Raw genomic sequence first — 27,487 nt, forward strand, 5'->3', positions numbered from 1 at the left:
TCAATAAGTAATGATTGCTTTTTTTACTTAATGCACATTGCTCATTTGAGATGAGAATGAAAACACCTCGCTAGTCTTTCTCAGAGGAGAGCTATGGTACAAATGTGTCCATCTTGAACATGAATTATCAGCTAATAAAAGTAAATTAACATACTCCAGTACTCTGGAGGGAGCATCTGGGTTGGGTTTCTAGTTGTACCTTGACAGGTTGTAGAGATCTTTGACATGTCCTCATGTTCTGATATCAAAGATACGTGAAGTTCAGCTTTTATGAAGTCCAATTGTATTTGCAGTATTTCACATTTATATTTTTTGCATTTATTTTTTATAGTTGTTGTCACATGATTTCATATAATTTTATTGATTGACTTGCATAACTGTTATTATTGTGTAATTTTTAATAGAGTATATCTTCAGTTTAAACCATAAAATCATGCTATCCACTCAAGTGGACATCTGCAAATCTCTTTGAAAAATATATGAAAAAAAAAAATACATTTCAAATCTTGTTTTTCATGTGAAAACACATAAGAAAAAATCCTGACTGAAGTTATTAATTATCAAAATTTGTGCATGAAAGGGTTACTTTCCTAATTTTTTAATGTTTGAATACATTTTATTTTGAAATAGTATAATATATATTTTCTTTTGCTCCTTGAGTTTGTTGTTGTTGTTGTTGTTTAGATTTTCATTTGAAATTGTAAATATTTTTGTAAAAAAAAAGAAAAAAGAAAGAAAGAAAAGCTATCATTTAACATTCTATCAAACTTCACTGTAAACAAAAGTCACATCCTGAAATTTTTAAGTACAATCGACTTGGATGTTTTGAGTTATTTCAACTTAGATTATGCTAAACTGACTTTAAAAATGAGATACAGCTTGTGTAACTTATAATTTTTTTTTAACATTGCTTAACTTAGTTTGATGAGTTAAAACAATGTAAAAACATATGTTGTCATAACTTATTGAACATATACTTTTTACAGTGTATGTTTTACACAGGAAATTATTACACAAATCAAAAATTGGTTTCTCTTCCCTTTCGATAAATATGAATGAGTTTGACAAAATTCGACATCTCGTAAAACCTGGTCATTTCTATTTTCAATAATTAATTATTTTATTTAGTATTGTATTCAAAGTTTAGCCATTTATTGTACATGCACAGATTCAATATGGGTTGAACATCAGATGCTGACACATTACATTACATGTACATTTCATTACATTACATGTAATTTCCAAATGAAGTGCTTCCTTTGCTGCTTTTTATCTGCCTGTTCTTTGTAGCCAATCCATATGGCCTGATGTCCAAAAAAAAGGACATGTTGTGTTTTTCTTTAAAGCGTCCTCTTTACTTTTATGCTGATAATTGTAGGATGTCCAGTATTCATTGACTCACTGCTTGTAGTGTTTTATGTATGATCAAATGTGAACTTTTGTAAATCTTTCAAATTATGGAAATCAAATGGATTTATTTTTTTGTTTCCACTTTTGAATATATATATATATATATATATATATATATATATATATATATATATATATATATATATATATATATATATATATATAAAGAAATACTTGAACACAGAGTTTTACAGTATGAAGAGTGATTTAAAAACTAGCTGTAGCTCATTAAATTACACTTTTTTTTCCAGTCACAAACACATAAAATTCACACTCAACAAATTTATCCTAAGACTACAGAATAATATAAAGGACAAGAGTCAACAGAGGTAATAGAATTCAAACTAGTTTATTTAAACTGGTGAGTATCTTGAAGATGGATCAGTAACACAATTCAATGGTGCACTATGCATTATTCATGCTTAACTAATGCACAGATAATCATGAGTTAATGAATTACTAATGGTCAACTAACCCATTTATTAATGATTACTGCTTCAGCAACTAATGAAGATTATACATGATTAATAGATTAAGTAATCATTAAATAGTTATTAGTTAAATGTGTCAGTGTATTAATTCCATAATAACATATTATATTAACTAATAATTTTAATTAGTGTGTTGATTACCACAAGGGGTTAAAGCCATGCATTTCAACTTCCAGTTGTCTGCTTTAATTAATCATTAGCTAATGATTTACAAAGGTATCATTATGTGATGACTTACTTGGGACACATGACTATTAACTAATTCAAAATTAATTCAAAACCCATAACCACAATTACACATTACTTAATAAGTTAGTCAATAGTCATGTGCCCCAACAACTAAAGTTACAACATGTTGGCTGCGTCCGAAACCTGGAAAATGCTGCCTTCGGAGGACACATTTGAAGGCAAGCAATGTCCGAATCTAATGTTTGGTTCACTTCCTGTTTTCTGAGATACCTTCATCTGATAGATTTTTGTATCAATTCTGGTGCGGCTGAATTAGTGGGTGGAGTTGACGGGTCTGGTGTTAACGATGGTGTTGCATCTGAGAGAGATATATCTTTAAATACATAACTGTGCATGTAATAAACAGATGTTAATTCATGTTATATATCTTAAAAGAAAAGAAAAAGAAGCAGGTGATTTTAGTTTCAGAGTGTCAGCGATAAAATAGAAGTACAGCTGCTTCGGTTATTTCTCTGGAAGCACTGGCGCCTGCATTAGTGCCATAGCCATTCCAGTCGAAAGCTGTGAAGTCCCCACACTGTTTAGGAGTGTTCTCAGGAAAGTGTCCACCGCCACCAATACAGAACTGCAAAAATATGGAGAACATTATTAACATACACACAACATATCTGTGTATTTCTTCATATAACATTGGTGAAGTTGATTCATTTCTGTTCTAAGCACGTTACTTTGAATTTATACAATGAAGCATGAATAATTGCCCGTGGTGATCAACAGCACGTCACAAATGCTGTTCATAAACATTGTTATATAATAATATGTATTTAACTCACATGTTCAGTGTCACAACCGGTTGGTTTAACACCTGAACAAATAGCCATGGCTGCCTTTTCAGTATTGAAGACTCTGAATGTGATGAATCCAGGCTCAAATTGTGCTAAAGAAAGCACAGAATATAATAACTGATAATGATCTGTCATGAAAGGTCCATGCACAAAATGACATGGCTTTCATTCATTGAAGTGATTGGATCACAACATGGATGATGCTTTGTAAATAACACCATCACAGAATAATACGCAGTCAGTCAATGTATCTACTTTCTTTTAAAAATAATTTAAAATGATCGGTTAAAGAGGTAATGCTGTACCTCTTACGACTGGTCCATACAGATTTTTAGTAGAATCCGCACTTCCGGTATCATACACTATTTGAATAGCAGGTCCATTGTCAATGTTGCATGTCCCGATTCCAAACCTCACAGGGAATTTCTTGGAAAATTAAGATTAAAGTTTAAACGATTTGTCGCCTATATTTTTGGGAATGTTTACAATTAAAAACTGGCATTAAAGTTTATCTGACCTTAAATAATTGGAAAAGGTTTCCTCCATGTAGAGTTAGGAAGTGGTTTTCAGTGTGGTATCTCAGGATGGAGGCAGTAGTCCAATGTTCCAACTCCATATTATTAGGAACGTGCCACACAGACACATCCTGTGCAGTTATGTCAAAGTATCCAGGATTCTGTAGAAAAAGTCAAGTCATATTTATTTACAAAGTGCTTTACAAAATGCAGTAAGTTTCAAATAAGCTTTAATAAAAAGGAAAATAATGATAATGTAGAAAAACTGAATTTATGAAACAACTTTAATTTAAGTTCATCAACTATGAAACAAATCTGATTCAGTTATAAAGCAGCTCTACGGAAGACACTAGTTTAATTATCCAGCTCATTTCGAGCCAGCTCTTCAGTCCCGTATAACTAGAACATCTGACGAGGGAGGGCAGGGGCTCTGGAGGAGGGTGTGGAGCAAAATAAAAAAGATGCGATGGAGATGCGGCCACTGATGGAGATCTAGATAGAGCTGATGAGCCCACGCAATGCTGAAGGTCCTGGAGACCAAGGTGGAACCGCAGTGACAAGCGGCCATGTCGGACAAAGGCAGAGCTGATTGGAAGGTGGAGCCAGACGAAGCCGAATGTGCAGGCAGGTCGAAAACTGACCAAGTCGAAGCCGGAGGAATGAGAGAGCCCAGAGAAGCTGTAGAGCTGATGGTTTCTGGTAGAGCCGAGGGAGGGAGGAGCCAAGTCCGAGGTGGAGTAGAGGGCACGGAGTGGAGACAGGGAATCCTCAGTGTGAGACGGAGCTGGTGGTCTGACTCTGAAGACACTAGGCATGTGGGAGATGCAGAGTGACTGAAGGTCAACCACGATGGTGGGGCTGAGGAACTGGCTGAATGAGGAGGCCGAGAGGGAGGCTGGGCAGGAGGCTGATTGTCAATCGGCCTCTCACTCCATGTGACGAATGTGGTGAAATCCTCCTTAGGACTGTCTGCTGGAACTTGTGCCTTTGACCGCTTGCTCAGGCTGACGTGATAAAAAAAACAGAGCCTGGCACGCGAGATGTAAAAATTCTAGAGTGTGTGTTTCTAGTGGACGGTCTCTCTGCTCCAGGCAGAGAAGCTGAGCTGAGAAAAGGTCTATGGGGAAAGGCAAAACCCAACAGGAAGACACTGAAAAAAAACTATTTAATTTGGTTCTTCTGTCACATGCTATGAACTGACAAAGGACAGAGGCCATCTCAAACCCATAAGCTAGTTCCATTTGCGATCCCCATGATTGTAAATGTTGTGCTGCTTCAGCAGACATGGGTCCCGAACCACAGGGTCAAGAGCAGAGCATTCTCAGTGGCAGCAACTCAAAGTTTGCACAGACAGCACCCTTGAGCATGGCCCCTGCATACTCTGCTCCCAGGCACAACACAGAGCAAGTGTGTGTCCCCATCTGAGATATATCTAAGACAGTGAGACACACACTGCCTATATTACCTCTCACTCACCGTTTTATACTTACTTTTCTATTTCTTTTCTTTTTATAAAGGAAATGTTTTTCACTGAGACAAACAACACCAAATAAGACAGACAAGAGCAACACAGAATGCTTGCTGAAGAGCAGAGGCTAACACTGTTGTGTGCCAGCTCTCCTTTGTAGCTTCCATGTACACCAGCCCATGTTGTGTCATTGTTACACCATTCAAGATTGGGCTACTCCCTGCTTTAGGCTCTATCCCGCTGGAGCAGGGCCGGTGCTAGCCATTTGGGTGCCCTAAGCACCTGTTCTGAATCCTGTTCTGAGCGGGGCTCGAACTCCCGGCCGTAACGTCATTAGCGCCATTCCGGCTGCCTTTATGTAAACAACACAACGGTGCATTTACGGCATACACATTTAGCTCGCGAATGTACAACAAAGAATATAGCACTCATGGTAAATATATGTAAACATGTCTTATAATAATTATAGTACAGAGGAATACTCGTTCTCCATTAGAATTGTCTATGCACGATTGCGATAGATAAGGATCTATGCTACTAATACTTTCAGTTCGCGGTAAACTATGATTTTAAACAATCATAGTACATTATTATGTACACATGACAGTCCTTCATAACAGCCTATATTACTTTTGTATTGCATTTGTATATTAACATGCTTTTAGAAATATTTTATGTGTTATTTATACTAGTAGGCTAGCCTATTGTGATGATTTTTTCACCACCCAGATTTTTTGGTGCCCCCCCAAGCACTTGGTGCCCTACGCGCAGTGCGTGATGTGCGTGTGCGGAGCGCCGGCTCTGCACTGGAGGCTTTCCCTAAAGTGTCATCTTCCCTCAAAAGGCAAACATTAATGTAATACAAAAGTACCTTATAATCATCACTTGTAGCAGCGTCTGCAGTACCAAACGTGACTATGTTCGCCCATGTGCCTTCCCCATCAAGCCGGTTTTCATTGCTGCCCTGCTCACTAGACCAGCGATCACCAACAGTACACTTTCCATACATGTTGTTTTCATGAACACTAGCCACAAGCGTCCAGCCACCACCCGCAGTGGTCATATCACAGAACGTCTGGTAAAGGACCCCTCTTGATGAGATCAGATAGTAAAGGCCATCTGCGTGAACAGAAGAATTGAGTCAGCTAAATGCAGTTGTTGTTTAAAATGGAAAATTGACATAAAAAAGCATACCATCATGAACCTGATACTTGTCACGAATTTCTTTGCAACTTCGAGCAACATATTTCATTCTACCCAGAAGTTTTGCAATCTCAGGGTTGGTGCTGGTATCACCGGTATTAATAGACAGTGCTTCTTGTTGATTTGCTAAAATGTGAAACAAAGACATAAATGGGCATATATAAAAAAAAATGCTCTTCTAAGTATTAAAGTCTCCCTGTAGTCAATAATTTTATCCCTTCAATTATTGTTACCTTTATTTAACCAAGAGAGACCCATTGAGGTTAAGAACCTCTTTTTCAAGGGAGTCCTGGCCAAGAGGCAGCAAAGTTATACAATTAAAAACAGTTACAACGTACATGCAACATTAAAATAACAGCTTATGAGAAACAATCACAAACAATTGAGGCAGTCTCTACTGTTTTAAGCTTGGTTTTAAAAGCATTTAAAGACATAAACACAGTCAATTTCCAGGCTTTCTGCAACATATTCTAAGCAAAAGGAGCCGAGTGGACAAAGGCTTTCTTCCCCAGCTCTGTGCGGGCAAAAAGAACAGAGAACAACCGCTGATCGTCTGATCGCAGGGAGTAAGAGTCAACACTTCTCTGTGAGTAAAGCACAGATGTACAGAGGCAATAATCCTAACAGAGCCTTGTAAATAAAAGTGTACCAATGTCCCTGTCTTCTGGTGGCCAGATAAGGCCATTGCACACGTGTGTACAAATTACATTGATGTGTCATGGCTCTAGTTAGTGAACCTCAGAGCAGCATGATAAACCAAATCCACCATTTGAAGACATGAAGATGAAGCATTCATATAAAAAAGATCACCATAATCTAGCACATATAAAAAAGTAGCAGTGACAAAGCACTTTTTGACTTCAAATAAGAAAAACACAATTTATTATGGAGGAAAAACCATAGTCCGTGAGGACGTGGACGTCTCTCTTTGCTTAAATTAGCTCAAAATTATTATCAGATGTAAGTAATTACCTCATTAGTAAGTAATCATTAAAAGGATCTAAGACTAAAGTTTTTTTTTTTTTTTTTTTACCTCTGTTTTATTCTCAAAGTCTTATAGTGACCGTAATGTTTTAATATGTGCCAGGAGTTATGAATATTATAATCGTTCTAGGCAGGGGCGTAGCCATCATTTCAAAAGGGAGGACAGAATGTCAAGTGTTATACCAGTTTTTGACCAGTGTCTAACTCATGGTTTTATTTGAATTTTATTTATATTTTTGCTCAATTGGCTTAAATGTTTATGTAAGCTACCTGGGTCTTTTTGAACCTAAATGAAGTTTGCTGGAAAACTAAACTAAAAAATAGACAAAATGTAGCTAATATTACTCATTTAAATCATGTTTTATAATATATATATATATATATATGTTCAATACATGTACAATGTACAAATCATGTAAATACAATACAAGTGTGCAGTGTTGGCTTAGCCTGACAAGCCAGACCCACATCAAAATGTTTGGTCTGGAAACTCACCATTGACAGGGCTCAGTCCGAGGGGCGGGATAAACGGTTGTCTTTCAAACTCTCTCTGAATGGCGTGCACGCAATTGGATATCGCTACAACCAACCAGAGCAACGAAGGTGAAGCAGAGCTCGTTGACAGATTAAAATTTTGACGTATCCGGTCAGCAAAACTCAGAACACATCTTCCCTTCTTCACTGTGCGTTCAGACCGCTGGCGGCGAGAGCGGCAAGGTGGCCGGAAGTCATTCATTTTCAATGGGAGCCGGGCGACGCGGCGCGTCTTGGGCGTCAAGGAGAGTTGAAAGCAGCTCAACTTTATGGTAATAAAGTACGGCAACCAGTCAGAATGTAGAAATGCTCTGCTTGAGCGAACTCCAGAGAACGCAGGCCTGTAAACTTTGGTTCCGACGACATTAGTTCCCAAGCAAAATGTAAGAGAAGTTGATCATTGCTGTGCGGGTCATCAACAGATGACAACAAGCAGCATAAAATTTATTTATTTATTTATTTATTTTATTTTTTGCAATTTTGAACTCGGATCAAATGATGGATACAGCGTGACCCAGAACCCACCCGATCTGGCAACACGAATACGAGGCAAGCACGGGCGTGCGGTGTGATCCGTTAGTAACTGATGATTACAATGGAAACTTTGCACAGGCAGCGCCCTCCATGTTCATTCACGACTGTCTCCGTTAGCGTTCTCTACTTGCCTGCTGCTTCATGAGGTTAGGTTGCGCTGCATAAAAAAAAGATATTTATTTACCAAAACAAGTTATTTTGAGTCATTTAACTCAAGTCCGAGTCAAGTCTCAATTCATGAATATCAAGTCGAGTCTTTTATTAATAATTGTCAAGCAAGTCTCAAGTCCTAAGATGTGCGAGTCTGACTCGAGTCAAGTCATGTGACTTGACTTTGCACGGACTCTGCACCGCCATGTCCAACTGCCATGGGTTGCAGAGGACTTCTAGGGTTCGCCATTCTAGGTAACTTGACTGGAGCATATAAGCGCACATATCCGTTCCATGGGTAAGGGAGTGGCGCAGAAAGCCGACACTTAGAACTGGCACTTCGGTGTTACTGACTATGGAAAGTGAGCACACAGGAAAATCCGGCTCTACACGTAGGCTATAGAATATAGCGAACGTGTTGGGTGTCGCCCAACCAGCAGCTCTACAAATATCTGTCAGTTAGGTGCCACGAGCCAACACCCAGGAAGAGTCCACACCCCTAGTGGAGTGGGCTCTAACCCCGAACGGGTAGGGCAGATCTTTCAATTCATACGCCAAGATGATGGTATCCACTATGCAGTGGGCCATCCTCTGCTTGGAGACAGCCTTTTACCTTCTGCTGGCCTCCATAACAGATAAAGAGCTGCTCTGAGGTCCTGAAGCTTTGCGTTCTGTCCACGTAGATCCGCAGGGTATGAATGGGACAGAGAAAAGCTAGGGCTGGGTCTGCCTCCTCTGAAGGCAGCACTTGCAGGTTCACCACCTGGTCCCAGAAGGGAGTGGTGGGAACCTTGGGCATGTATCCAGGCTGGGGTTACCTGTCCTGAATTCCAGGCATGATTCATTGACCGAAAATGTCTGCAGGTCCCCAACCTTCTTGATGGAGGCCAATGCAATAAGGAGTACTTTCTTCAGAGACAGAATTTTTAACTCGGCTCAGCTGCAAAGGCTCACAGGGAGATCTCTGCAGTGCGGTCAGCACAAGAAACAGGTCCCAAAAGGATATAGAGGGAGAACAAGGCAGATTCAGTCTCCGCACCCCCACTCAGGAACCAGATAATCAGCCTGTGGTAAGCCACCTAGAACCTCAGTGTCCCATCCAGGGAACAGACATGGTGTTTCCAGAGGTCCGAATGCTGGTGCCAGAGGGTGCCCCGTCTCTGGGTCAGGAGGTCCTTGCTCAGAGGAACGTCCATTGAATGCAAAGCTTGTGAGCGTCCCAGTCCCCCTCCTGGTGATTGGAGATGCGTCTGAGAGTGACTAGGCATATGAACGATGAACACCGCTAAGCACGCTCTTTATGCACCCAGAGATTTTGGAATCTGCTCTTTCTGTGAAAATTTGGAGACAGAAACAGAATGGAAACACAAAATTCTCCCCCGATCCTCTTCCAGGAGAATGAGTGTTGCTGCGGCCATGTCCTGAAGAGCATACTCCTCCACCTCTGGGTGGCCTGTCTCAGGGTCTCTTACCACGACGCTTGCCACCTGGCTTGGCAGTGGCCCGAGCAGGCTGGACTTCCTTTCCACAGCCGGCTCCAAGCCTATGCCCAGGTGGAGGCTGCTGCTTGAGCCGGGGTGGCAACGGACGGACGTCCTCGGTGACAAGCAGGCTGAGGTACTGCTGCTGGCGGCGGTGTGAAGGCAGCAGCTGGTCATCGGGGCAGGATGTGCCTAATGGTCTCAATCTACTTCTGGGCAGCCAAGAACTGGGCAAAGCTCTCGACCATGTTGCCGAACAACCCGGCCGGTGAAACGGGGGAGCCAGGTTGAGCCAGTGATGTCACTCCTGGACCACAAGAGTGGACATCGCCTGGCCAATAGAATGGCTTGTGACTTTCATTGCCCTGAGGGCAAGGTACGAAGCCGTCTGGAGCCGTCCGTAGCTCTGGGCCAGCGCAACCTGCCTCAAAAAACCAATCATCAAACCTATAAGGTTCAAGACGTGGTGGAGGGTTTCCGCTCAAGCCCGACCTTTTCGGCAGCCTGGGAAAGCATAGCCGTCAACTCAGGGACTGATTCGATCATTGCCACTCTACCAGAGGGAGGCAGTACAGCCAAATCTACATCCTTTGAGGATTGGATCTCCCTCTTTGATGCAGTGATCGACATCTGCTCATCTGCCAAAGCTCCAAAGGCAGCCGGATGAGCTTCCAGAGGGACTATCTGACCATGGGTGTCCAGCGAGTCCCTCTGTAAACTCAACTGGCTGCGGCGCTTGTAAGGGATTAGGGGCTGGCGGAGGAACGCTCTGCAAGTGTGCCCTAAACGTGATCATCAGGTCACCCTGACCATTCATCGAAGTAGGTCTATTCTGCTGGGCAGGAATAGCACTTGATCGAGGTATGGCTAGGGGGATTCCGCCCTCCCAAAGGTAGGCGAGTCTCGACCTAAGCGCCGAGATAATAATTTCCCGCAGTGGGAACATGAACTATCCACAAAAACTGCCTCAGCGTGCTGCAAGCTTAGGCACGTGATACAGTGATTGTTACCATCAGCAGGCGACAGGGAATGACCGCATCCAAAAACGCACGAGTGGAATGACATCTTGAAAAAGACGCAGCGTCACCTGTGTTGCTCGTTTTGTGAGGAAACGGCCTTTCAGGAAGGGCTGAAGCAAAGGGAAGACCACGGCAACAGTCAGGGAATAGTGCAGCCTGTGTTTGCACCCACTTTTGTGAAACGCCCTTATGAACCAATTATTTTTGCTTTGATAACAGAAGTTTGCGCTTTTAACCAGAAGCAGTGAGCATGCAGTCTCTCTCTCTCTCTCTCTCTCTCTCTCTCTCTCTCTCTCTCTCTCTCGCTAAGAATGGAGTCTAGGTCTTCATTAATGGCGTTTGGTTCCGAAGTGAATGGCAACGTGGGTTGCGATCACTTCCGTTTTATACCCAAGCTGCGGGGCGGAGTGCGATATGCAAAACTCGCACGCCAATGTTTATTGGCCTGTTCTCTATATCTCGAAGCTGAAGGGGCTCTGAAGTGATCCTAATTCGTCGGTGACGTCCGTCGAACGTCAAACATGACTGAATGAAAGGAAACTGTAAGTTAAACATCATAAATGTGTGCTGTCTTTAAAGGGTTAGTTTAACCAAAAATGAAAATTAGATGTTTATCTGCTTACCCCCAGTGCATCCAACATGTAGGTCTGTTTGTTTCTTCAGTAGAACACAAATTAAGATTTTTTAACTTCAACCGTTGCTGTGTGTCAGCCATAAAATCATATGAATGGGTAAGGTTCTATGAGAGCAAAACATACCAAAAAAACAAAAAAAAAACATGCTAAGGCACCGTGCACAAAAACCCTGCTGCTCCTGATGACACATTGATTTCTTAAGACACTAACCGATCGGTTTCTATGAGAAACCGAACAGTATTTATGTAATTTTTTCACCTCATATGCCGACGAGTCTCATCAAGTTTTCCCAATGGCTGTAACTTCCGTCTGGTGAGGTCAAACTGATGCGATCATATACAGGTCCTTCTCAAAAAATTAGCATATTGTGATAAAGGTCATTATTTTCCATAATTAAATGATAAAAATTAAACTTTCATACATTTTAGATTCATTGCACACCAACTGAATATTTCAGGTCTTTTATTGTTTTAATACTGATGATTTTGGCATACAGCTCATGAAAACCAAAAATTCCTAAAAAAATCAAAATCTAAAAAAATTAGCATATTTCATCCGACCAATAAAAGAAAAGTGTTTTTAATACAAAAAAAGTCAAGCTTCTTCAAATAATTATGATCAGTTATGCACTCAATACTGGGTCGGGAATCCTTTTGCAGAAATGACTTCTTCAATGTGGCGTGGCATGGAGGCGATCAGCCTGTGGCACTGCTGAGGTGTTATGGAGGCCCAGGATGCTTCGATAGCGGCCTTAAGCTCATCCAGAGTGTTTGGTCTTGCGTCTCTCAACTTTCTCTTCACAATATCCCACAGATTCTCTATGGGGTTCAGGTCAGGAGAGTTGGCAGGCCAATTGAGCACAGTAATACCATGGTCAGTAAACCCTTTACCAGTGGTTTTGGCACTGTGAGCAGGTGCCAGGTCGTGCTGAAAAACCAAATCTTCATCTCCATAAAGCTTTTCAGCAGATGGAAGCATGAAGTGCTCCAAAATCTCCTGATAGCTAGCTGCATTGACCCTGCCCTTGATAAAACACAGTGGACCAACACCAGCAGCTGACATGGCACCCCAGACCATCACTGACTGTGGGTTCTTGACACTGGACTTCAGGCATTTTGGCATTTCCTTCTCCCCAGTCTTCCTCCAGACTCTGGTGCCTTGATTTCCGAATGACATGCAAAATTTGCTTTCATTCGGAAAAATTACTTTGGACCACTGAGCAACAGTCCAGTGCTGCTTCTCTGTAGCCCAAAAGTGGCTTGACCTGGGGAATGTGGCACCTGTAGCCCATTTCCTGCACACGCCTGTGCACGGTGGCTCTGGGTGTTTCTACTCCAGACTCAGTCCACTGCTTCCACAGGTCCCCCAAGGTCTGGAATCAGTCTTTCTCCACAATCTTCCTCAGGGTCCGGTCACCTCTTCTCGTTGTGCAGCGTTTTTTGCCACACATTTTCCTCCCCACTGACTTCCCACTGAGGTGTCTTGATACAGCACTCTGGGAACAGCCTATTCGTTCAGAAATTTATTTCTGTGTCTTACCCTCTCACTTGAGGGTGTCAATGATGGCCTTCTGGACAGCAGTCGGGTCGGCAGTCTTACCCATGATTGCGGTTTTGAGTAATGAACCAGGCTGGGAGTTTTTAAAAGCCTCAGGAATCTTTTGCAGGTGTTTAGAGTGAATTAGTTGATTCAGATGATTAGGTTAATAGCTCGTTTAGAGAACCTTTTCATGATATGCAAATTTTTTGAGATAGGAATTTTGGGTTTTCATGATCTGTATGCCAAAATCATCAGTATTAAAACAATAAAAGACCTGAAATATTTCAGTTGGAGTGCAATGAATCTAAAATATATGTTTAACGTTTATTTTTTATCATTACATTATGGAAAATAATGAACTTTATCACAATATGCTATTTTTTTTGAGAATGACCTATATATATATATATATATATATATATATATATATATATATATATATATATATATATATATAATAGCTGATGGGAAAACTTAGAGACTCGTCGGGATATGAGGCAAAAAAAAATTACATAAATACTGTTTGGTTTCTCATAGAAACCGATCGGTTTGTGTCTTAAGAAATCAATGTGTCATCAGGAGCAGCAGGGTTTTTGTGCACGTTGCCTAAGCATGTTTTTTTTTTTTTTTGGTATGTTTTGCTCTCATAGAACCTTACCCATTCATATGATTTTATGACTGGCACACAGCAACGGTTGAGTTAAAAATCATAATTTGTGTTCTACTGAAGAAACAAACAGACCTACATGTTGGATGCACTGGAGTAAGCAGATAAACATCTAATTTTCATTTTTGGGTGAAATAACCCTTTAAGAGTCTGAAATAGATGTTGCTCTATAAGGACATAAAATACTCACATCATAACATATTCAGGCAGATAACGACTGACTGCTATATTTCCGAGATAATGCATGTCATACTTTGAATTATAATACAATATAGAGCAATATAGAGGCTTGTATTAATATTTATTTATTTATTTATTTATTTATTGACCACAGGGAGACTTTAAGAAAATAAATTTTAATCCAAACTAATTATTACACTTACTTGGTGTAACCTCAGACAACCATAAATGGACTGAGAGGCTGAGAAGGATCCCCCAAAACATTATTGTACTCTGCATACAAAAGGAGAAAAAATATCACAATTACACATTAAGCAAAACATTTTTTGAGCAGTTTGTGTCCAAGCAACATCACTGATGTTCTCTTCCCTGCTTATAATTTTTCTTATTCACTTTGTATGTTTTTTTATTTTATTTTTTAGATTCGGTAGGCTAATACTTTACAATGCACTAATATGCATTAATTCATGCTTAACTATAATGCACAGATAATCATGAGTTAACACATTTGTGCCCACATTTTTGTTAATGGTTTCATGCTTATAGTCGTGCTGCAATAAATGCACGTTCTGCATTTATTTTCCCCAGATATTTTCTTTTTCTTTTTCTTGAAAATCGTATTTGAATTTGCCGGTGGACAAATATGTTGTATGCACCCCTTCAATGTCAAATTTGAATAGGAGGAGAACATTTGGCATCTAACTCAAAATAACTGCTTTCAACAAGGCAAAGCAAGGCAAGTTCATTTTGGCAATTCAAAGTGCTTTATAGAAATCAATTAAAATAGTGATAACATATGCATAAGAAATACGAATACCATGTGTAAGAATTAAAATAAAAACAAGGATAATTCAAATTCTTTTGAACAACTTTACCAATGCTGTGGTAGGCCTACATTCATGCGGTTTATTATGTACAAGTATCTGCTGTTTCCTACTTTATCAATTGCTTATACTTTTTTCACGAATCTTTTTTCTATAAAAGCCCTGGTTTTCAAATGTTAAGGTCCGCGATGATTCGAGAAACTGTAACAGATTAGATTAGCAGAACTATTTGGGTGGAGCAGTCATACTGCCTGTGCACGCGCAGCTTTTTTACATTCACTTTTAAGTTTATTTAAAATCCATAACTAGATTAAACATTCAAGTATTATCTGCGCGGCTAACTTCATGCATTTTCTTAAATGTAATTTTGGCCTAGTTCAAAAATTCTTACGTTTGTTGTCTGTTTATCTTCTCTGATTTAGCGATCACTGCCGAGACTGCCACAGCTCACTGCCGAGACTTGACTTAAAACTTCTGGGCGAGTCAGAGAATGTTTGCAAGTTTCACATTTATATATTTGTTTGCATATATTTTTATAGTCTTCACATGATTTCATATAATCTTATTGATTGACTTGCATATATTGCTGTGTTATTATTGTGTTATGTTTAATAGATTATATCTTCAGTTTAAACCATAAAAGCATGCTGTCCACTCAAGTGGACATCTGAAAATCTCTTTGAAAAATATATGACAAGAAAATTACATTTCAAATCTTGTTTTTCATAAAAAAACACATAAGACAAAATCCTTACTGAAGTTATCCATTATCATAATTTGTGCATGAAAGTAGGGCTGCACGATTAATCGAAATCGAACCGCAATCGCGATTTGGCTTGTGTGCGATTATGAAAGCTCAAAGGCTGCGATTTTAATTAAATAAATAAATGCCCAGTGTTAGCGAAGAGCGGCTCTGTGATAAACGCTGCTCCGTCTGAAAGTCGCTTATAACGTGCGTTTGAAAAAGCAACACGAGTCAAACATCTTCACAAACTAGTGAAGCGTTCATAAACCTGTTCAACAAAAGACGTTTAATAACATGTTTTACCTCAGTTCATATCGTCAGTCGAGTGTGTGTGAGCTGATGTGGCTTCTCATCAGTGTAAGGGCGTTTTCACACCTGAAAGTCCGCACCAAGGTCCGAACCAAAGTTTGTGTTTGGACATTTGGTTCTATTTGGTTTGCTTTCACATTGCAGTTATGTTAGCGCACCAAAGAACTTTACATGACGCACTGGCGTCCTGTCGTCATCATCTATGTGGGCTGCATCTTAACATTGATTGGTTTGTTAGCGGACGTGCGTCTGACGTCAGTGTGTTGTCAATTCAGCGGCTAACTTTGACAAGAGGGGGGAGTCCAAGATGGCTACCTGATCAGACGTGTTTGTTCGAGCTCTTGCACCAACTGTACTTAGACCGTGCAAAAAGGTTTTTTTTAGTTGTTTAAATACTCTATTTGGAGCTTTGTTACGTTTCTGACTTTAAGTGTTCCTCTGTATTGCGCTACCATGGGACGTAAGCGTGGTCTTTCTAATTACTCTTCGGTTGCTGATAAGACTACAGATGTTAACACATGCTTGCTAGCCAGCGGTGGTCATGATTATGTTGTTTCTGGTGTGAGCGAGGAAGATATGTTCAGTTTAGCTGAAGAAGAGTTTCCTGCATTGCCTATCACCCCGAGCACAAAGAAAAGAGCAAGTGATGAGGTCCGCGCTGACATCTCGTCGCAGCTGTTGGGTATAACACAGCTGATTAACTGCCGCTCAGATGGAATCGAAAAAAAGATCTCTGACATGTCCGCTGAACTGAAGGCCGTCGCTGAGAAGGTAACAAGTCTTGAACGTCGTATGGATGATGTTGAACTGCCCGTTGCACAGATGCAGCGAAGGATGGATGACATGGAGACTTATCCGAGGAGGCGTAATCTGAGGATTGGCGGGATTCCAGAAAGTGTGAACGAAAACATTCGCCTTGAAGTGGTCAGAATCTGCCAAAATGTTCTTCCTAGTGCAAAGGATAAACTTCCAGAAGTTATTGACGTGGTCCATCGTCTCGGGAAGATTCAACAAGGTGGCGCGGAAAGACCCAGGGTGACCATCATGCAGTTTTCCGTTCGCTCTTACAGAGACGCTGTCTGGAAAGCCGCGAAGAATTCTTCTTATTTGAAGGACAATGGTCTACGTTTCATGGAGGACTTTTCGGCTGGCGATCGTGAAAGGAGAAGGAAGCTGTGGCCAGAGATTCAAAAGGCGCGCGCAGAGGGGAAGACGGCATACTACGTCGGAGGAAGAGCTTTCATTCAAGGGCAGGGGGAAATTCTCTCTACATAAGATGTTCCCATCTTCATATCTGATGTAGCCACATTTTCCTTTGACTGTTTGATTGTGTCTGATATATTTTTCAGACACCGATGTTGACATGCTTTCAGAGACTGGGTGTTTTGTATTTGCTCTTTTTGCACATTTTGAGGTAAAAGGTGCTGCTGGTATGTCTAACCCTTTTCAGCACTTTCCGATTGTGCGACCTTTTTTCAACATTCTATTATTTTAATTATAATTAAAGCAGGTTAATAGTGTTTTTGAGTTCTTTTAAATGTCTTTTTCTGTTGTGTCCTTGAATGCCAGGGGTCTAAGAGATGCTGTTAAACGCAAGGCTTTGTTTTTGTTTACCAGACAGTTTGGTTCTGACTTTGTATTTTTTCAAGAGTCTCATTCTAAAGATGATGATAGGAATTTTTGGAAATCGCAGTGGGGTAGCGAAATATGGTTTGCTCATGGTTCGGAGCATTCGGCAGGGGTTTCTTGTTTAAAAAATAACTTTGTAGGTGATGTTTTGCACACATACTGTGATGAGCATGGTCACTTTATTTTATTAATTCTAAAGTGTTATAATGTGCATCTTATTGTTGTTAATTATTATGGGTATAATTCTAGACCTGAAAATGATCAGTTACTATTTCTTGTGGAAGATAAGCTTGTTTATTGGCAATCAAAATTTCCAAATGCCCTTGTATTGATCGGTGGGGACTTTAATGTTGTCCTAAATGAATCCTTTGATAGGTGGCCACCTGGTAGACAATCAAATTCAAACTTGGCTTTGAAAGCATTTATGAATAGGTTTGAGCTTATAGATATATGGAGGGCTAAAAATATAAATGATAGAGTGTACACATGGAGCAATAAAAATTCGTCTAGACTTTCACAAATAGATTTTTGGTTAATCTCTAGGAATCTTGACAAGGATAATATTTTTGTTGATATCTCGGCAACACCGTTAACAGACCATAAGGCTGTTTACATTAAAATTTTGCTAACTCCTGAAGCTAGTAACAGGGGCACTTCTTATTGGAAGATGAACAGCTCATTACTTAAGCATAATGATGTTAAGTCCGAGCTGGAAAGACTTATTGTTTTTTATTGGAATAAAGCTAAACGAGAAAATTCATTTGGCATCAATTGGGAATTATTAAAATTTGAAATAGGGAAATATTTAAGAAAATTCAGTTCTGTTCTGGCTAAATCAAAACGTCTTGAAGAAATAAAAGTAGTTAGTGAAATCTCCTCTATTACCAAAATCTTACCTGAAAACTTGACAGATAGTCAGAAAGCACATTTAGTTGCCTTGCAATTTAAGCTAGATGATTTGTATAAATTAAAAGCTCAGGGTGCTTTCATTAGGTCAAGGCAAAGATGGCTAGAATATGGGGAACAGATGTCATCTTATTTTTTTAAACTTGAGAAGAATAGGGCTAAATACAATTCTATTTGTCAATTAAATATTGGTGGGACTGTCTCAGAAAACCCTAAAGAAATTTCCAGTTTTTGTTTTAACTTTTATTCAAATTTGTATAAATCTAATTTTAGTCTAGAAGATTTAGATACTTTTTGTAAGCACCTTGGTCATGTTAATTCTATTAATCAGGATGAAAAAAGCTTTTGTGACTCACCAATTACTGTTGATGAGATTAAGGAAGCAATTTCTCATTTAAAAAATAACAAGTCACCTGGTAATGACGGAATAACATCTGAATTCTATAAGTTTTACTCTGAGCTTCTGTCCCCTTTCCTTCTCGAAGTGTATACAGAGAGTTTAAACTGCTCTGAGCTTACAGCTAGTATGAAGCAAGGTGTCATTTGTTTAATTCCTAAACCTAAAAAGGACACTCTTCTCTTAGACAATTGGAGACCAATCAGCCTTCTTAATAACGACTATAAATTGTTTGCCCTTATATTCTCAAAGCGTTTCAAGTCGATTCTGAACTCCATTATTGATGAGAATCAATCAGGTTTTATGAAAGGCCGCCATATATTTAATAATATTAGACTTGTTTTTGACCTCATTGACTATTCTAACCTTATTCAGGATGATAGTTTAATACTTTTTTTGGACTTTTTCAAGGCATTTGACACTATTGAGCATCCTTTCATCTTTTTTTGTCTAGAGCGTTTTGGTTTTGGGCCATATTTATGTAATGCTATGAAAACTCTGTATGCAGGGGGAAATAGCTCAGTGAAATTAGGACATGGTACAACACAGAGATTTTTTCTAGAAAAAGGAATACGACAAGGCTGTCCAGTCTCTGTATATCTTTTTCTTATAGTAGCTCAAGTTTTCTGTCATTTTATTAAGGATAGTAAGATAGAAGGAATTCATATTGCAGGTAGAAATATTTTAATTAGTCAACTAGCGGATGACACAGCCTTGTTTTTAAAAAATTCGAGTCAGGTTAATCAGGCAATTAAAATTATTCAGTTGTTTTCAAATGCTTCAGGTCTATACCTTAATATTAAAAAATGTGAAATTTTAGATTTGAAAAGCTCCTCTCTTGTATCTGTGGATGGCATTCCTGTTAAAGAAGCTGTTAATTATTTAGGTGTTGTTATCTCAAAAAGTGAACAAGACAGAGTTTCTCTAAATTTTAATCCTGCTTTTGAAAAGATTAAAAACAAATTTAATCTTTGGCTATTAAGGGACTTGTCCCTTAGAGGTAGAGTTCTTCTTTCAAAAGCTGAAGGAATTTCTAGACTAACCTATGCTGCTTCATCTATACATGTAGACAATAATACTGTCAAAGCTATTGATCGAATTTTATTTAATTTTCTATGGAAGAATCGTGTGCACTACATTCGTAAATCTGTAGTTATAAATTCGCTTAAAAGTGGTGGCCTTGATTTTCTTGATTTTGGCACTTTAAATAATACCCTCAAAATTAATTGGTTAAAATTTTGTTTGAAGAAACCTTCTTTGTGGAATTTTATTCCTAATTTTATTTTTGACCAACTTGGGGGTCTTTCTTTCTTACTAATGTGTGACTATACAATTAACAAATTACCAGTGAAATTGTCTGCCTTTCATGCTCAAGCTTTATTGGCTTGGAAACTGATTTACAAACACAACTTCTCTCCACATCGTTATTTTATTTGGAATAACCGTTGTATTTTATATAAGCACAAAAGTTTTTTTTTAAGAAGCTGGTTTGATAAGGGTATTGTTTTAGTTTGCCATTTGTTTAACTCTCAGGGATACCTTATGACATATGACGAATTTCTTGAGCACTTTAATTTTCCTGTGATGCCCAGGGAATTTGCTCTTGTATTTTCTGCTATTAATTCTGGTATAATTTCTTTATGTAGAGAGGTACTGCCTTTGGAAGATATGCCCATAATTAACCCAACTGATACAACTTGTGGTAAAATTTGTTTTTTACAGTTGAAAAACAACAACAAATCTATTCGTTCGCTATTTCTAAAAGAGGTTGTCACCAATTCTTGTTCTACTGCTTATTGGGCTAAATTTGTTAATAACCTTGATTGGGAAAGTGTTTGGTTATTACCTCATAAGTTTTTTGTCACAAACAAGGTGAAAGAAATTTCTTTTAAGATAATACACAAATTCTACCCTGTCAAACATTTTCTTAGAAAGTTTAAGGAAGACATTGATGTTAGTTGCTCTTTTTGCTCTTTGCACGTGGAAACGGTTTCCCACATTTTTTGGCATTGTAGTCATACGAAAAGGTTATGGCGGGACGTGTCAATGTTTATTAAGCAAAAGGTTCTCTTTAATTTTAATTTACATTTTGAAAATGTAATTTTTGGATATCTAAAGTATGATAACAGTGTGAATAAGCAAGCTTTTGTAATTAATCTGGTAATTCTATTAGTAAAATTTCACATTCATAAGTGTAAGTTTTCTAGCAAGAAACCCAATTTCTCAGTAGCCTTTAAAGAATTTGAAAATTATTTCTCTACTATTCAATCTAGTGCAAATGAAAAAGCTATTAAGACTGTTCATATGTGTACTGTCTTTAAAATCTTTGAATAATTCAAAGGTCTTGTATCACTGTGAATGTTTTATTTTTTTTATATGTGTACTGTCTTTAAAATCTTTGAATAACACAAAGGTCTTGTATCACTGTGAATGTTTTTTTGTTGTTGTTGTTGTTTTTTTTGTTGTTTTTTTTATAATTTTTTTTTTTATTGTTATGTTTTATTTTTAATATATTTGTGTTTTTTAATTATAATTTATTATTATTATTATTCATTATTATTATTTTTGGTGCGTTCCTTTTATTTTATGTATGTGTCATTCGCTCCCCTGGCTTCAAAGTGTATGTTGTTCTGTTGTTCAAGCATAATAAAAAAAAAAATAAAAAAAAAAAAAAAAAAAACTTTGACAAGAATGAATGAACAGACGCATCGGAGCAAGTGCAAGCGCAAATGCTGGCAGCGGCAGGTCGCAGCGCCCCTTCCGGTGGCATCGGCAGCGGTCACGGACTTCTTCTGGCAGATGCCTGTATTGCCAGAATATATAATGATTGCCACGGTCTTTCTCGGAGATTGTCGCTGTTTGTCAGCTGTTAAATGGCAATTAATTCGCACGAGCGCAAAACACAGTTAATTATTTGCTTGTATATCACTATATTAGCCGTTTATTGTGGTGCCACTTCCGGTGGCATCGGCAGCTGTCACGAACTCATATAGCACATAATGCCTTGTTATGAGTGACCATATTCTACATCTTAACCTATACCTGAACAGTAATTAAAAGTTTGATGCAAAAGTCAATAGTGAGAATTAGACCCACAACTAAAGTGATACACATACACAGGCCTATATTAAAAAAATGATATATATATATAAGGTAACAATTTTTTATGTTTTAAAAGAAGTATCTTCCAGTCACCAAGCCTGCATTTATTTAATTAAAAATACAAACAAAAACAGTAACATTGTGAAATATTATTCCAATTTAAAACAGCAGTTTTCTATGTCAATATACAGTAAAGTGCAGTCTTCAGTGTCACATGATCCTTCAGAAATCAAATAAGTCTAATCAAGTTAGTGTTTTTATGCATTTTTAATTTTGTTCCAGATAAATAACAAAAGGCAGAAAAAATACAAACAATATGTACTGTTCTTTTTAACGTTTCCAGCGGGTGTCGCTGTTGGCGCATTGATGTTTTAACTCTAGAATTATGCCTCTAGAGTTAAAACAGCAATAGACACTTTTATTGAAACATTTAAGTCACAATAGTATTCATAAATTAACTTTGTCCAACAGTGACACCCGCTGGAAAGAACAGTACATATTGTTTGTAATTTTTCTGCCTTTTGTTATTAATCTGGAATAAATGTAAAAATACATAAAAACACCAACTTGATTAGACTTATTTGATTTCTGAAGGATCATGTGACACTGAAGACTGAAGTAATGATGCTAAAAAATTGAGCTTTGATCACGGGAAAAAATTACAATTTACTGTATATTGACATAGAAAAAAGCTGTTTTAAATTGGAAATATATTTCACAATGTTACTGTTTTTGTTTGTATTTTTAATTAAATAAATGCAGGCTTGGTGACTGGAAGATACTTCTTTTAAAACATTAAACATTCTTAATGACCCCAAACTTTTGAACGGGTATATATATATATAATTTTTTTAATATAGGCCTGTGTATGTGTATCACTTTAATTGTGGGTCTAATTCTCACTATTGACTTTTGCATCAAACTTTTAATTACTGTTCAGGTATAGGTTAAGATGTAGAATATGGTCACTCATAACAAGGCATTATGTGCTATATGAGTTCGTGACAGCTGCCGATGCCACCGGAAGTGGCGCCACAATAAACGGCTAATATAGTGATATACAAGCAAATAATTAACTGTGTTTTGCGCTCGTGCGAATTACTATTGCCATTTAACAGCTGACAAACAGCGACAATCTCCGAGAAAGACCGTGGCAATCATTATATATTCTGGCAATACAGGCATCTGCCAGAAGAAGTCCGTGACCGCTGCCACAAACTCTGGCATCTGCCAGAAGAAGTCCGTGACAGCTGCCGATGCCACCGGAAGTGGCGCCACAAACTCTGGCATCTGCCAGAAGAAGTCCATGGCAGCTGCCGATGCCACCGGAAGTGGCGCTGCGACCTGCCGCTGCCAGAGGGAGCGCCAGGCTCTGCTGGAGCATCGTTGCCAATAATGTTAATGTTATGGCATTACTATCTGCAGCACCAACTATACTCGAGGCAAATTCACCAAATGAACGTCCTCGTGCAAACATTTTATCGGCGCCGACAGGAAAGGAGGAGCTCCTAGAAGATAGGCTTTTTAACCAAACAATGTATTTTATTTTATAGCCTAGTTATGTTTAAATATTATAATGTTATTTTTAAATTTCATCTAGGCTATATTGATTATGAAACGTGCACAGATGTGCAAAGACATCGAGTCAGAAATAATGTTGACCACTTCATTAGATTTGTTTTGTAGAAAGCTTTATTTTGTATCTTAATTTTAATAAATGTTTCATCATTTGCCTGAATTTAATAAATAAGCTTAAATAAATAATATAGCAGACATCCCGTGACGGAGTGATCATTTGTGTTGCACATGAACTGGAGCGGTCTCATAACTAAACTGAAACTCATATAGTCAAGCAGAGCACGCTGTTCACGCGAGCTGACATGAGTACACAAGCGGTTCTGGTTAAAATGCTGCGCGATCACTGCTGCTCACGTGTGCTGTGAGTTTAATCTGTGTTTTTTCACTAATCCTACACCAGAACTTGCTGTAAATGGTCTGAAAGTCCGAACTATACAGAAAATGCTTTCACACAAGAAACGAACCGAACCTTTGTTCAGTTTGGTCCGGACCGAGACTACCTCTTGACGTCGGACCAAATTTCGTCTGTTTGGTCCGGACCATGGTCCGAGGGAGGTTTCACACCTGTAATTTTGGTTCGTACCAAACTGAAAAGTCCGAAAATCCGGACCAAACAAGGTAGGTGTGAAAGCACCCTAAGGCAGACGATGCGTTCTTTTATAGTATTCTATGCCAATCAGCACTGCATTATAATACACTTTATTATTATGAAAATACCCTTGACGGCTTGAAGAACTCAAATACTCCATATTTTGCTGCAGTCGTGTTTATTGTCGTCATGTTTAATCAAAGCATCTCTATCTTCTGTTTACACAGCGTTAGCTTCACATCAGGGATTTCCTGAAAACTAACGTCAATTACTTCTCTGACGCAAATGTGGCGTTTTCCGCTCGAGGGCGCCCTCTGGCTTTCAGTATGAATTAAAAACGTTTGGCTAATCAATAATAAAAAATAAAAAAAAATATATATATATATATATATATATTACAATAACTCCTTAGGCTTAGACCTTTCTAATGTTTTTTAGTCATAGGCTGTCTCCATATTAATAGGTAACCCAGCAGTTTTTTTTGTGTGTAAAATAAGTTCTTTAAAATATTACAAAATAATAATAATTAGTATTATATTGTTATATTTATTCTGACATACTCTTTTTTATTTGTAATTATGACATTTTTATTGTAATGGTAATATTTCTTATTTTTACAAATATTTTTAGCAGTAATAATAATCATAATTATTATTATTAGTCACATTAATATAAAAACATAAAATGTTATATTCACACGCTTTTCATTTGTAAAAAATAATAACAACAATAATCACATTTTAAATCGCAATCGCAATATTACCCAGAATAATCGCAATTATATATTTTCCCCAAATCGTGCAGCCCTACATGAAAGGGTTAAACCTACTTTCCTTCTTTTTAAATATTTAAATACATTTAATTTTGAAATAGTAGTAATACTTTTTTTTTTGGCTTGTTGAGTTTGTTGTTGTTTAGCTTTTTTCATTTTAAATTGTTTTTTTTTTTTTTTTTTTTTAAAGTCTACTATCATTTAAAAATGGACATTCTATTAAACTGTTTTACACAGGAAATTATTACACAAATCAAAAACCAGTTTCTCTTCCCTTTCAATAAATATGAATGACAAATGACAAAATTCGACATCTCGTAAAACCTGGTCATTTCTATTTTCAATAATTAATTATTTTATTTAGTACTGTATTCACCACAGTTTCACAAAGTTTCTTAATAATTTGCCATTTATTGTACATGTACAGATTCAATATGGGTTGAACAGCAGATGCTGATACATTACATTCTGTAATTTCCAAATGAAGTGCTTCCTTTGCTGCTTTTTATCTGCCTGTTCTTTGCAGCCAATCCATATGGCCTGATGTCCAAAAAAAAGGACATGTTTTTTCTTTGAAGCGTCCTCTTTACTTTTATGCTGATAATCGTAGGATGTTGAGTTTTTATTGACTCACTGCTTTGTAAAGGGTTTTACGTATGATCAAATGTGAACTCTTTAAATATTTCAAAGTATATTTGTTTCCACTTTTGAATATTATGAGCAAAAAAGAAACACATGAACAAAGAGTTTTACAGTATAGAAAGGGATTTAAAAACTAGAAGCGAACAAATTGAGATTCTTTGGAATGAAAAGTGCATTATAAATAAAATCTATTATTATTAAATGACTTTTTTTTATCAGTCACAAACACCTAAAATTACCTAAAATTCCCACTCAACAAATGTAATTTATTCTCAGATTACAGATCAATATAAAGGATATTGTCAGTGGACAAGAGTCAACAGAGGTAACAGAATTCAAGTTTATTTAAGCAGGTGGCAGAGTTGGTGAATGAACAGGTGAGTATCTTGAAGATGGATCTGATGAACTTAACTGAATAGTAATAGTCTTTGTTTCTTGTAGATGCTGAGAACAGAACCAAAGATGAGCGTGAACTAAACGACTACGGCTGCTACTACATCTCAGATGATGATCAGGTAAGGAATTAGGTAAGCTGAATGTAAGGGGAAGTGTGATGGTGTTACAGGCCCCGTGCAGAGGGCCGTGTTTGCAGATTAGAAAATTCCTGTAAAACAGGAAGAGAAATGAGGAGACGGAGCGAATGCGTGTGTCGCGCACAATCCCCAGCAATTGTTTATTCAATGTTTTTTTACATTGTAAACCAATAAAACTGTATCAATAAAATATTTTCTTTTTTTCCTTAATGTACATCTGTCATTATTTTTCCCTCTGTCAAAACAATGCACATTTCACATTTACCTTTTTTTACCTCTTTTTTCCACAAACATACTTTTGAGCTTTTCACTTTACTTCTTTAAATCTACTCAAACAATTTAAGAGGCATTTTATGCATAAACAATCATCACATGACTGAAAATGTAAGTAACTGTATATAAACCATACACATTTAACATCTGAGTTACTGATTTTGATAATCACATCTGCTACCATGCTACTGTAACATTAGTTTTCCCTTCTGCATTAAGCAGGAACTATTTGTATTACATTCGTTTGCAAAGAAATGTCTGTTTAAAACATTTAACTGAAGAAGTGCATTGACATTTGTGCCACACATGAACTCTGACTAACCAAACACACATATAATAGGGTTAAAGAAATAATGAACTAATAAACCTGGTAACTGGAGCCTGTAAATTAAATAGATATCACGAGCACATGCGAGCATTTCACAAAATGGCGGATGCTCTACGCACATTAAATATATTCACACATCAGGACATTTATACACAATACCTTTGTAACATCAGCATACACATAGTAATTAAATGACTCATGGGCATATAGTTTTGTTGTAAAGAAAGTAATACCTGTAAAAACAGGAAGAGAAATGAGGAGACGGAGCGAATGCGTGTGTGTCGCGCACAATCCCCAGTCGCAGCGCCACTTCCGGTGGCATCGGCAGCTGCCATGGACTTCTTCTGGCAGATGCCAGAGTTTGTGGCGCCACTTCCGGTGGCATCGGCAGCTGCCATGGACTTCTTCTGGCAGATGCCAGAGTTTGTGGCAGCGGTCACGGACTTCTTCTGGCAGATGCCTGTATTGCCAGAATATATAACGGTTGCCACCGTCTTTCTCGGAGATTGTCGCTGTTTGTCAGCTGTTAAATGGCAATAGTAATTCGCACGAGCGCAAAACACAGTTAATTATTTGCTTGTATATCACTATATTAGCCGTTTATTGTGGCGCCACTTCCGATGGCATCGGCAGCTGTCACGAACTCATATAGCACATAATGCCTTATTATGAGTGACCATATTCTACATCTTAACCTATACCTGAACAGTAATTAAAAGTTTGATGCAAAAGTCAATAGTGAGAATTAGACCCACAACTAAAGTGATACACATACACAGGCCTATATTACATTTTTTTATATATATATATAGGCCTATATATATATATATATATATATATATATATATATATATATATATATATATATATATATATATATATATATATAACCATTCAAAAGTTTGGGGTCAGTAACAATTTTTTATGTTTTAAAACTTCCAGTCACCAAGCCTGTATTTAATTAATTAAAAATACAAACAAAAACAGTAACATTGTTAAATATTATTGCAATTTAA

General features: G+C 37.8%; 1 protein-coding gene across 1 annotated transcript; it reads right to left on the reverse strand.

The window, feature by feature from the left end:
• Positions 1–1,740: 1,740 nt before the first annotated feature.
• On the reverse strand, positions 1,741–26,884 carry LOC137072820 (intelectin-like). The gene is made up of 8 exons (XM_067440779.1): positions 26,705–26,884; positions 14,048–14,117; positions 6,113–6,247; positions 5,790–6,037; positions 3,453–3,611; positions 3,241–3,361; positions 2,924–3,027; positions 1,741–2,715 (listed from the first exon to the last, which is right to left on the reverse strand). The coding sequence occupies exons 1-8, from the start codon at positions 26,867–26,869 to the stop codon at positions 2,563–2,565; spliced, it is 1,155 nt and encodes a 384-aa protein (XP_067296880.1). The 5' UTR covers positions 26,870–26,884; the 3' UTR covers positions 1,741–2,562.
• Positions 26,885–27,487: the final 603 nt, after the last annotated feature.

This window comes from Pseudorasbora parva, chromosome 1, assembly GCF_024679245.1.
Source record: "Pseudorasbora parva isolate DD20220531a chromosome 1, ASM2467924v1, whole genome shotgun sequence".
NCBI lineage: Eukaryota > Metazoa > Chordata > Actinopteri > Cypriniformes > Gobionidae > Pseudorasbora > Pseudorasbora parva.

Coding starts and splice junctions, on each gene's coding strand:
- LOC137072820 (XM_067440779.1), bottom strand. CDS start 26,869: ATGGCAGCTGCCGATGCCACCGGAAGTGGCGCCACAAACTCTGGCATC. Junction 14,118..26,704: donor TTCTCTTCCTGTTTTTACAG/GTATTACTTTCT, acceptor TTTTGTATGCAG/AGTACAATAATGTTTTGGGG. Junction 3,612..5,789: donor CTACAAGTGATGATTATAAG/GTACTTTTGTAT, acceptor CTTTTTCTACAG/AATCCTGGATACTTTGACAT.